The following is a 12380-nucleotide window of genomic DNA, read 5'->3' as shown; positions in this document are numbered from 1 at the left end:
TTGCTGACAGTCATCACCTTAAACAGGGCCAAGGTGCTGGCCTTGACTGTGCTCCTACAGTGAATCATTGTGTAGTAGCCCTGGAGTTCAGTAAGAGTTCTGTACATCCTCTGAGTTTCTCTTTCCACTGCCAGGCTCCTGGAATAACAACTCTGACACTCAAAATATACCTACAAACACCTTGGCCATAAGCTTTGGCTCTCCAAAAGGCCATAATTTAATATCCAATGTGTTCAAATCTATTTTCTACCACATGGCTAGTTACCTCTGCTCAGTCCCATCTCTGTCCTCCTCCACGTTCCCAAGCTCCTTCCTCTCTGGCTCTGTCCCATAATTCCATCTCTTTACTGGATGTCCCACCTTCTATTTCCTGCCTATGCTTATAGGCCAATCAACTTTTTATTGATAGGTGCTGCATCCATTTAGTACACAAGAGGTTTTCCCTGCAATTCCTTCTTTTAGTCCATTAAAAGGTTCTTTGTCTTATTATAATAAACTGTATGTAATAATAACAATTATGAAAAATACCAGGTAGGATTTACATTCCCAAAATCAAGTCCAGATGTATTTGGCAACATGGTAGAAAGTATTCTATTATCTATCCTATCTTGGTGAGTTCATAATTTTATATCAAATCATTCTTATCGTAACTTGCATAGACCTTAAAGCATTTATCTAAGTCTTAAACAACTTAAACTCATATGTGAGACTACAGCTATCTAGTCTTCAACCCCATCAGAGACTTGAAGAGGAATAAATATTAGCTGAGTATTCAGGAAATGCAGGCAAACCACTTCCAAAGCTACAGAAATGACAGTGAAAGCTGTCGGAATATAGAATACAGAAATGCCAAATTCTGTAGGTCTCTGACATTTTGAAGACCATCTATCTATGGTATATCTGAATAGGCAAATGTCACTTGTTTTTAGCTATTTACTATCTGTTCAACTTTAGAAACATATTTTTGTAATAGACTAATATCTAACAAGACCATAAATTTGATTGATTAACTATTAACTTATATCACTTAATTATCCTAAATAGTTGGTAATAACAGCTTATAAAGAACTAGAACTAGGGCTGGAGAGATGGCTCAGCAGCTAAGAGCTCTGACTGCTCTTCCAGAGGTCCTGGGTTCAATTCCCACAATTCCCAGCAACCACATGGTGGTTCACAATTATCTGTAATGGGATCTGGTGTATCCAAAGACAGCTACAGTGTACACACACACACACACACACACACACACACACACACACACACACACACAATCTTAAGAAAAGAAAAAGAACTAGAACTAAACTTTGTACTTAAATGCTCTATATAGGTCTAATATCTTACACAAAAGTTGAAATATAATGTACAGTATGTTGTAACAAAAATAGCCTACCAATACCACATCCTGTCCTGTAAAATAACAAGCCCAAAGACAGGCCGAGCTCCAGCAGAGCATACTTACCTCCCTGATACTATAGCATTTGATAGAGCTATTGTTGGGATGAGCTGTGTTTCTATATCACTGCTCTGTCTGTCGCTTCTGTTCCCAGGCAATCTACAAAATGGTTTCCTCTGTCATGAAAATGCCTGAAGATGAATCAACCCCAGAGAAAAGGACAGAAAAGATCTTCCGCCAGATGGACACCAACAGAGATGGTAGGAGGCTCAGGGGCTTTGCTTGGGCCAGGCTGCTAGTGGAGACCAAACAGCTCTACCAGAGGACTGAGTGTCAGCCACAGGTGATCTGTGAGAGCCACCTATCCTGGGCATGAAGGAGCAGAAGCTGGGTAGACTCTGGAGCTGGTCCCAGTCTTAAGGAAAAGCCTTATTTTCTAGGCCCTTCTATCCTTCTCCCAGGTTATTCTCAACTCCTTCCTCAGAATAGCATGGCTCCTCTTATTTCTGCCTCAGAAATAAAAGGGACCGAAAAGCCACTGAGTCAGGATAGGCCCCTCTAGAAGGCTGGATCTAATATGTGGATGGGCTTGAACCAAACAAAGTATGTCAAAAGGCTTGATGCTTCTTACAAACCCCAACAACTTTTATCCCAACCTGCCTGAAAGGTCTTATGAGCATGCTCTCAAATGCTCAGTCCAAATGAAACCCTCAAGTATTAGGGAGCGGGTAGAGGGCTGGAGTGGTCAGCAGGTCCTACTGGGTAGAGGGTGCTGCCCCAAAGAGAAATGCATCTAGCAGATGCACAAACCAAAGTGGTAAGGAAAGTCGGATTTCAAACAAAATAGGCAAGTCTGGAATGGTGACTCAGGATGACCACAAGTGTGAGGGCAGCCTGGGCTACACAAGGAACCCTTATCTGTAAAATAAATAGATATGGCTTCTACATGTCAGGCTGCCAATTAGGATACAGGAGGCCCAAGCAATTGAGAAATAATGCTATGTCTGCATGCAATATTTGAGACATATTTATGCGAAGGAGTTGCTTGTTATTCAGCCGAGATTCAAACTTAATTTATCATCCTTATTTTTCTTGCCAAATCTTGAAATGTTCTCCAGAAATTGTACCTGAGTTTTCAGTGCCCGAGGCTCCATGGCTCTCTAAACAAACACGTATTTATTATTTATGGGTATGTATATGCATACCTGTGGGAGTTTATGCGCACAACCTGTAGGCAACCACAGAGGTCACAGAGGGTGTACAGTTCCCTAGAACTGCGATCTACCCAACATGGGTGCTGAGAATCTAACACCGTCTGCTGTGAGAGGAGTAAGTGCTCTTGACCACCGAGCCATCCCTCCAGCCAACTCATTTTTGAAACATAAATTTTACTTTCTTTATTATTAATTACTGTGGGTGCTATTGCATGTATTCTTATGTGACCTGTACGACCATGTTGCATATACAGAGGTCATTAGACAACTTTATGGAGTCCGTTTTCCCCCTTCACATTTGCATGGGCTCCAGGGGTCAAATTCCGGTGGTCGAGTTCGGACAGCACATACTTTTCACCCACTGAGCCATCTCACCGGCCCCAGGTCCTCACTCTTGATGTTTAGCAATTCTAGTCAGCAGTGTACAAATGGACCAGGTCCCCTGTGGTGTGCATTATAGGAGGCTCCGAAGAGAGTAAGCCTCTTTCTACATGCACACGTGGGGTGCCAGCTCCCTGAGAATCTTGGTTTGTGTGGTGCAAGCCAATCTGTTGGCTGTGTTTCCTCTATGAACTTGCCTGGCATCCTCCGACATCCTGTTTCCCCTCAGGAGCCTTGATTCACAGCAGTTTGTTTCACAAAGTTTAAACAAACATGGGGTTGTTTTAACAGTTAATGGACTCGCTGATGTTGGAGCTCAGGTTTTGATAGTCTGGGGAACATAATGGCTTTAAGACTCAACCTCCTCGTTAGAGGAGGACTAAAGGATGAGAGACAAGCCACCTTCAGATGTGTGGCTCACAGGCAATGACAGAGCCTCTCCACTGGGAACGCTTCCATAGGATAGAAGGGTTCCCATTCCCAATGAATGGATGACTACCACTGCCCTGGGCTTTGCTGAAGAAAGATTTGTTTAAATAAAGGAAGCTATGGGGATGGAGGCAGCAAGGGAAGTGGGGGCAGGGGGACTGTTGAGCACCCAGGAGACTCACTGCTTTAGCTCAGGGCTTGGCTTCAGGGCCTCAGATGTGAGGCTCCCGTCCCTTCTCACCAGAAGCAGAACTGGCTTCATGTAAAGCCTGCTGCCATCAGAGTCTTGTTAGTCAACGGCCTTTGTATTTCACTGCTGGTCTCTGCCATGATTAATCTGCCCCTAGATAAGGCAAGTCAACATGGGAGTCTGTGCGAGAGGCAGAGAGTGCATGCTGAGCACCAAGTGCTCCACGGCTTGTGGTCTCCGGTGCCTGCGCCTGTGCCTGCAACTCTGAAGTATTCAAATGGGGCTTCTGCTCCCATGCCCCTGCTCATCCTGCCATGCCAGCAGAGGTCGCTTAGAAGAGCAGCTAAGGGGATAGAGAAGTGCACAGGCCTCGATGAGCCTGACAGCCTGGGGCCTGTCTTTGGAAGAGCAAATAGGGCTACGTCTCCAGGAAAGGAAGAAGGCAGAGCTAGGTAAAGATGCCCAGCAATTCCAATTATCCATGTATGGGTCACTTTAATGGGTCACTGTGGAAGTACCAGGAATAGGGAAAGCCCCCTTCACCCATTTCTCCACAATGACAGTGACAGAGGACCTTTACTAGAAAGCAGTTAAGCAGAGGGATACTGGGCATCGGAGAAACTGAGGAAGCCCAAGTAAGAGATCTTGAGTCAAAAGGAAGCTTGGGCTACATGCTACACTGTGAGATTCCATGTCAAAAGAAAAAAGAGAAAGAAAAGAAGGCAGGAGGGAAGGAAGAAAGACAGAGAGAGAGAGAGAAAAAAAGAGAGTGAGAGAGGGAGGAAGAAAGGAAGGAAGGAGGGAGGGAGGGAGGGAGAGAGAGAGAGAGAAAAAAAGAGAGTGAGAGAGGGAGGAAGGAAGGAAGGAAGGAGGAGGGAGGAGGAGGGAGGAGGAAGGAAGGAAGGAAGGAAGGAAGGAAGGAAGGAAGGAAGGGAAGGAAGGAGGATGCAGTGAGGGGACAAACCCCTGGCTTCCTTCTCAAGCCACCTGGGTTGAGGGACCAGTGGGTCACCCTGTCTAGATCACACTCCTTTATTCTCCTGGCATTGGATGAAGATGCTGCCATCTTCAAAGAGTTGTTAAAAAGAACCTACACTTCTGCTCTGCCCACACAAGGAGAGGGCTGTCCACAAACCTGAGCACAGCAGTATGGAGTAGCTGAAAAGCCTGTGGGCACAGCCTTGCTGCTTCAAGAGCCTGGCACAGTCAGATGAGAGTAGCTAGGGCTACTCATTCCTAAATACTGAATGGGTCCCTCCAGGGCAGGTAAAGGCAGAAGAGCTATTAGGACAAAGATTCAGGCTAGGGTGAGCCAATACCCTCCCCAAGCCTGCGGTCCTGCCTTGGAAGTGGTGTTGAACTGTGCACTGAGCCGGGTGTGTGTGTGTGTGTGTGTGTGTGTGTGTGTGTGTGTGTGTGTGTGTGTGTGTGTGTGCGTGCCATGATTAAGAGAATAGTGGGCTTCTTGCCTCATGGTCTCCCAGACTCTACTGAGGGAAGCCATAGGCTCCGCTGCTCCCAACAAGGTGCAAAGGGCCATGGGCCACCACTCATTGGTCCTCTTGCTTCCTAGGAAAACTCTCCCTGGAAGAATTCATCCGAGGGGCCAAAAGCGACCCATCCATTGTGCGTCTCCTGCAGTGCGACCCCAGCAGTGCCGGCCAGTTCTGAGCCCTGCACCCTCAAGGACGATACAGCTGCTCGTGTCTCTCCTCATTAGCTTTTAAACTTACTTCGTTTTTGTTTTTTTGTTTTTTTTCTTTTTTTTGTTTTTGCCAAACAATACTGATGGTGAGACTGTCCCCTCTTCAGTCAGATGTGCCCTCCTGTGACACTTGTGCCCCTTGCTTCTTTCATGGCGGACGTGGATGCCCAGAGCCCGTGTGCTTGTGGAAAGCATGCACACACTTCGTTGTGTTCCCTGCTGGATGACTGTTTAATAATTTCTTTCCTTTCATTCTAATGTCTCTACCTTAAAACCCAAGACTTGAGGGGCAAGAGAAGGGAAGTACATTCAGCCCAGAGCTCCTTCTGCAAGCTTTGAGGGGCTTTGTGGAAATACAAAACTCCTAACCTGGGTCTGTTGTCAAGCATGCCTTCGGAACTAGAGCGGACACCTGAGGCTAAGTTTCCTAAGAACAGGTTACCCTCTGGGGTAAGGTTATTAAAGGGAGCAGGGACATTCCCCCCAGAGGCCCACTCCCACCCCAGCGGGCTGTAATTTCTAAGCTGTGAACTTTTCGAGGTAAATTAACAGAGATGGGAAAGACGCTCAGCTGTTTAGTTTTTTTTTTCTCCCACAGGTTTACATAAGTTGAGCTAATATGAGTTTCTTTTAAAAATCAAACACATATCCCATAACCAGACCCATCTTGCTGCCTACTTGTGAGACTGCTGTATATAAAACATTGGGTATTGCAGACCAAATTAAGTGTTTTGCCTTGTAAATGCATGTCTAGTGAGCGCTAATACAAGCTTACTACAGAGACTGTTCCAGTAGCTTACCATGAAGCCAACTACGATGAATGTCAATGTCTTGTTTTAAAGTCATAGCTGTCTTTGCACAAATGTACCAGTTAACAAGTATATTTTATATACTCCATAAAGTCACGAAAGAATGGTGACAAGGGCCCAGCTTTGATTTCGAATGGCTTTCTGGTGTCAGGGTGGCTGGAGGACCGGAGGAAGCCAGCTTTCTAGGCGTCTTGTCCATCAGAGCAGCACTGGGAGCTCCAGTGACAAGCGGCCAAGGCCCGGCAGCAGGGAGCACAGGTGTGACACTAGTCTAAGAGACGAAGGTTCTACAGATGTAGAAAAACCGAGACTTCCTAGCAGTTTAACCCACATCCTTGGTGCAGGAGCCACGTCTAGAACGTTCATTTCTCCTGCCCTCAGGTACCCTTCAAACAGTCAGGTGTGGGATATCCAGGGAATTCACCCAATATAAGAGCCACGAAGGGACCTGCAGTGTCCAAGGCAGGCCCTGGAGATCCAACAGCTCTCTTCCTCACCGTGTTCTTCAAATGCAGCCAAGCTGAGCTGCTGCCTGGGCTGGTCATCTCATGCACACTACTTTGAAATGAGGGCTGGAAATAAAATCTGGCCACAGGCAAGCCAAGCCTCACACACAGCTTGCATTGAAAGGTCTAAATACTCAAGAGTGTTGGTGGCAGACCCTGCCTAAAAGGAGGCAGGAAGGTCTCTGTCCGGCAGCAGTCAAGCCATGTCTGTAGAACAAGACCTGCAAAATGTAAACCAGCCCCCTGCAGGTCCCTGACAGAAGTTTAAACTTGAATGGTGGATTAAAATGAATCGCTTAGTGGGTTGAAATTTTGAGACCTAGATTTTGTAATCTTAATTTCTCCTAGTGTCATTTCCTTACATTTTGTACTAAGGCTTGCCAACTCCTGTGGACCAAATGGTAAAGTCTGTTTTTGCAAAGAAGAATTAACTCAAGTGGTTGAACATAAACAGGGGAAGGGAGCCAGCACGCTGGTGTTTGCAAGGCAGGCTCATCGACTTTGGCTCTGCCTCAGGTTGAGCCAGACCCTGTTTCCTAGAGCTCAGAGTTGGAGTGGGAACTAGAGGTGATCTCCAGCTATTCGGACATGAAAGGGCCGGATGCAGAGGTTACGAACCCTGTGGTCACCAGAAGGCATGAAGAGTCCCTGAAGTGGTTACCCACAGACCTGACAGACCTATCTGTATGTTTCCTTCCTCCTCCCCACCTCGCCCCAGGAAGGCATTGGATGTGTGTAATTTTATGCATGTATGTTTGACCAAGGGACTTCACAGCATCAAGAGGGCCAAGTGCCTGAAGACATCTGTCACTCCTGTGCCTAGGCATTGTTTTCCTGGTGTTCAGAGATCTCTGGCAGAAGTGGAGCCTGTTTTGTTCCAAGTAAAGGCAGCTTGTGCTGTCAAGGGACTGGACTAAATGACTAAATGGCTTATGACTTGAAGGATGTTTCAGAATGCCTGACTGTTCATACCTCGCTTAAGATGGAGAAGGGATGCTGTGGGTACTATCCCGCCCCAGCAATACTCCCCGGGGGACTTTCTACAGATGAATTTAATAATATAGATGTCATGCTATGTGGAGTGGCCCCGTTATCAGTTGATTGTGTAGCTCTTGCCTGGCATTAAAGCATGTTTATTATTTAATATCATGGGCTGCAGATGAGATTTTTTTCCTCACCAAACTGCCCCCAGCTGACTGTGTCTTGGGAAGGTTCTGGGTTGGGGGTGGAAGACTTCCGAAGTCTCTTTGGTCCAGGTATGTCTTCCCTACTTTCTTCCAGCTTGGTCTTCACTCTCTCCCATTTCCTCTCCTTACCCAGACATTACACGCCTTTAATCCCAGCACTAGGGAGGCAGAGGCAGAGGCAGACAGATCTCCATGAGTTCAAGGCCAGCCTGATCTACAGAGCTAGTTCTAGAACAGCCAAGGCTACACAAAGAAACTGTCTCAAACAAAAAGCAACCCCAAAGGCTAATGCTCCCTAGATTAGGAGCTACAATAGGCCCTTCATAGGCCAACTAGACCTTTGAGGTGCAGATGTAGAGGAAGCCTTTCCTACTGCATACAAGTAATGTCTGAAACACATCAAGTCTTCCATGATGGGGATGGTGAGATGGTGGCTGGAGTCCCTAAGGAGCCTATATACCTACAAGCTAGTCATTTCCTACATTTCTAACTTAAATGTTCCTGTTGCCTGGGAATCTTTCCTATCAGGTGTTAACATGATGCACGACCCGAGACATCCCTGGGATGCAAACAGAGTGACAGTCAGGAGCTAAGTACTGGGCAGCTTTGAGCACCCAGGCCACAGGAGCACCTGGCCAATCATTCATTAACTGCATGGATTTCCCAGGGAATGGCTGATATTTCTCTCAGTATTTCTCTGGCAGAAATGGTGAAAACAAGTCAAAGTGCAATGTAGTGGACTGGCCAACCCCAACCCTTAGTGAAATATTCACCATCACGCACAAGAGCGGGCCCATGGACAGGAGTGGGAGTAGGGGGTGGGGATGGAAGGGAGACTTACAGCTCTGCCCCTCCCTGAAGAGCTATTTGCAGTAACAGTTGCTGGAAGAGGGGAGGCATTTCCTTCGGTGGTGTAACTTGGTGTAACAGTGGGATTAAGGTGCCCCGTGCTCCTCTAAATAACTCTCCGATGCTCACGTGAGTGATTCTAAACTCCACTGAGTCAGTCACACAAGGCACAAAGACAGGCAGACGACCACTCGGCCCAGCTGAACGTCGATAGCAGGATCTCATCACATGGGTAGGCTCATGTGAGTGTTCGATGGTGCCCCCAGTCAGTGTAAGTGTGGTAGGCTTGGAAGTGTATGTGCGAGATAGAGGGGCACTGTCAGCAAAGAAGTCAACCGGGGCGGGGTGTGTGTGTGTGTGTGTGTGTGTGTGTGTGTGTGCGCGCTTGACTCAAGACCAGTTGCAAACTTCTGTCCCACCTTGAACATCACTGTAAATATTTAGCACTTTTCAATGGGTGTGTGTGTGTGTGTGTGTGTGTGTGTGTGTGTGTGTGTGTGCGCGCGCTTGACTCAAGACCAGTTGCAAACTTCTGTCCCACCTTGAACATCACTGTAAATATTTAGCACTTTCCAATGGCAAATAAATCTTCTTTTCCAAGTGGATGGATGTTTAATGCCCATTGAGCACAGGGGAAAGGTTCCCCTGCAGGGTCTTATCTCTCTTCTCTTCTGCGTTGGCTTATCAGAGCCCCCACTATCTTTCCTCTAACTCCTGATTTCCCAGTACTAAACATGCACTCACTTAGAGGAGCCTGGAGGAACACGGAGTGGAGAACCTTTGGGAACAGATGGGAATGAGGCACCAAGGAACTCCCCAGTCCAAGAAGCACAGTTCACACTAACGTCCACCAGCAAACGGGGTGATGGGTGACCCCTCACATCCCCCAAACAACCCATCCAGGCAAGTGTGAACAGTCACACCTGAGGAAGGGGGAGGAGAGGCCTCGACAGTGATTTTAAAAAGGCTCATGGCCCATTTCTAATCCCATGATCTTTCCAGAAGTTTCCATGACTAACACCCCACCCAAGGCCTAGTCTTCCTTACCCTGGATGTGAGCAGAGAGTACAGGGATCTCACTGGGCTTGAAGTCAGCCAGGGAAGGCTTTTTTTGAGGTAAGATTCTTGTGTTGTACTTGGAGGCAGGGAGAGGCGCTGTAACAACCACCAAGCTAGTTGATGGAATGGATGCTCTTGGGAGATCAATGAAGACTGCTAGCGCAGTGTGGGTGGTTACCATGGGAGCCCAAGGACAGGTGGTACTCTGAGGTATGAGTTTGAGGGTCAGAAAGTATGGAGCAGGAATTGAAGGATGAGTCTTGTGGCTTTAGGGTCTCTGTACAGGTTGGCACAGATCTAATGAAGCAGAAAGAATCAAACAGTGCTAAGAAGAGAGTAGACAGAACCCACCTAGGGACCAGTCAAGAACTACACTGGAGGCTTCCTGCTGACCTTTGACCTCTCATCCCATATAAGCCTGGTGTATGATTGGGGCCTTGGGGAGGAGGGAAGGGAATGTTGGAAAATCAAGTCTGTGTTCCGTTGTAAGCAGGGCCTGAAGGACCAGGAGCAGCCCGGACCCCACCTACAGAAACTCTTCCTCAAAGTCGAAGAAGAGCAGCTGCCACCACACAGAAAGTACCAGACACAGCTGTTTGACTCATGTTGTGAATATTTATTTTTTCTTCTTAAAAATGTACAAAAAATAAAATAACATATTTATAGTTTATAGATTCCCCCTCTCCCATTTACAAAACTATTAAGTTACATTTACTCTTTTTATGTGGGAGCAGATTATACACATGAGTCTCCCCTGCTTGTCTTTCAGAAAGGGCCATTCTTAGAATTTGGCACAAACCCTCTTTTCCTGTCGCATTTTCATGACTATTAAAATATGAAGGAAAATGTTTTAATTCATTTCATACTTCCCAGGTTTCTGCGCTGGGACGTGCCTTAGTCTTTTAGGAACCAACTTCACAGTGATAGCCACCATGTATTTCTCTACTGGTTCCAATCTCTAAACACCGTGGAAGTTTCAACAATGTGGAGACATAGAAGGAAATAAATACCTGCTCCATGTGTCCCCCTCTTTTATGGATTACCAAAAAATAAAAAATAAAAAAGTTCCCTGTTTGGGGGAGACTAGTTCAGCCAAACTTTTCTTTGAGTGTTTTTGTTCAGGAGGTGATGCTCAGCAAAGCTCAGCGGACGCAGCGAGCGACGAGCTGAATGGAGATCCACCAGCAGACACTCCTGGACCTGACGCTACACTGCTCCTCATGCCTTCCTATCCCTTCTTCTGGCAATGGCTATCTCATAGAGTAGGGACTCAGGACAAAGGGAGAGCCGGCTCTGGCTTGTCTTCGGACCCAGTGGGACCAGTAATTTTCCAGACAGACTAGAGAGAAGAGCTGGTCGCCTGTCGGGTTGCTACAGATCTGTCTCCCTGCTCTGGAACCCTGAGCCCATCCCTAAGGTCACGTTTGCAGCTAAGCCCAAGTGCTACAGCACAGGAAGCGCACAGAGCGTCTATTTCCAACACGGAGTTTGTCCGTCTTAGATCAGAGACCCACTAGTACCCTGGAGGGTCCCCAGGCTGCTAGTTTCAAGGACTGGTATTTGGAGTGCAGGGCTGGAATAGAGCAGAGCCCTGGATGCAAACCTTTGGCAACAGGAAGAAGGTTAAGGAGCCCAGTGGGCTCTCAGAAAGGTGCCCCCTGCTACCCTTTGGGATCCTCTTGGTTACGGCACCTACTCCCCATCCCATTCAATTTCTCTGCAGCTTGGAAGAGCAGTAGCTGGGCTGGAGTCAGCCTCAGCTGCTCTGGGCCTCGGGGGCAGGTAGAGCAAGGCAGGGGCTGGAGAGCAGAGCTCCAGATAAGACATCAAAGTGCTTCACAGACAAATTTAGCCCTTTCCTTAAAAGCTGCTCCATTATCTAGGCCTTGGGATGGGATGCGCCTGGCTCTCCAAACTAATAGTGCTCGGCCCCAGGGGCACATACCAGTCCTTAACCCTAACAGAACTACTGACCTGTTCTCTCAAAGAGAACAGAGGCTCACGATGGGGCACGCTTTCATGACTGTTCGGGTAAGCCGTTTTCTCTGGACCTTCCAAGGGTGAGGAGAGGAAGAAACAGCCTTAGCTCTCCAATGCCTCCCAGAGTTGGTTTCAGAAGTGCAAGGGCTCCTACGGTTCCCACAGCCAGGGTGGATTCCACAGCCAGGGTGGATAGCCTCACCTCTTCCTGTCAGAAGCAAGGCAAAGCACTGTCTGCTGTTCACAGCCCAGCAGAGCTGCTGGCTCGATTCACAACGCTGCAGTTGGACTTTTAAAGGGGCCACTTGAGATGAAGGACATGCTTGTAAACTGCGGGGTGCTACCGTGTCCAGGATCCCCGTGTCTGCAAGCAGTTCTGCAGCAGGTCCCAGTGACAGGGCCCCAGCGAAAATCTCTGCATAGATTTTGCGCAAGGCTCAAGAGATGCCCCATACCAAAGCTAGAGAAGGCACTGACAGCTATGTCCTTTCCCAGACAGCTCAAAGGACAAGCTTAGGCAACATATCACCATGAGATAAAACGCCATAGCCTCGAGGGAGAGTCATGTTTGAGGAGAGAGGGCTCTGGGGAAACAAGTCCTCAGGCATGGCCCGGTGGAGAGTTCCACCCACCATCACATGACATCCCAGAGGCCACTTCTCTAACCTCCCCTTGGGT

The 12380-nt window shown here is 47.6% G+C and overlaps 1 protein-coding gene across 2 annotated transcripts in view; it reads left to right on the top strand.

Moving 5' to 3' along the window:
• The window catches only part of Ncald (neurocalcin delta), a 176290-nt gene extending 168516 nt beyond the window's left edge, over positions 1-7774 (top strand). The window contains exons 3-4 of one of the 2 annotated variants that reach the window (XM_032914582.1): positions 1548-1653; positions 5181-7774. In XM_032914582.1, the coding sequence (XP_032770473.1) occupies positions 1548-1653; positions 5181-5278 (204 nt within the window). In that variant the 3' untranslated portion in view covers positions 5279-7774. The remainder of the gene's footprint in view (positions 1-1547; positions 1654-5180) is intronic. The other variant, XM_032914583.1, reaches the window with a different exon arrangement.
• The last annotated feature ends 4606 nt before the right edge of the window (positions 7775-12380 follow it).

Source organism: Rattus rattus, chromosome 1, assembly GCF_011064425.1.
Source record: "Rattus rattus isolate New Zealand chromosome 1, Rrattus_CSIRO_v1, whole genome shotgun sequence".
In the NCBI taxonomy this organism is placed as follows: domain Eukaryota; kingdom Metazoa; phylum Chordata; class Mammalia; order Rodentia; family Muridae; genus Rattus; species Rattus rattus.
Note: the sequence above shows the minus strand (reverse complement) of the source record. Positions and strands in the feature narration are given on the sequence as shown.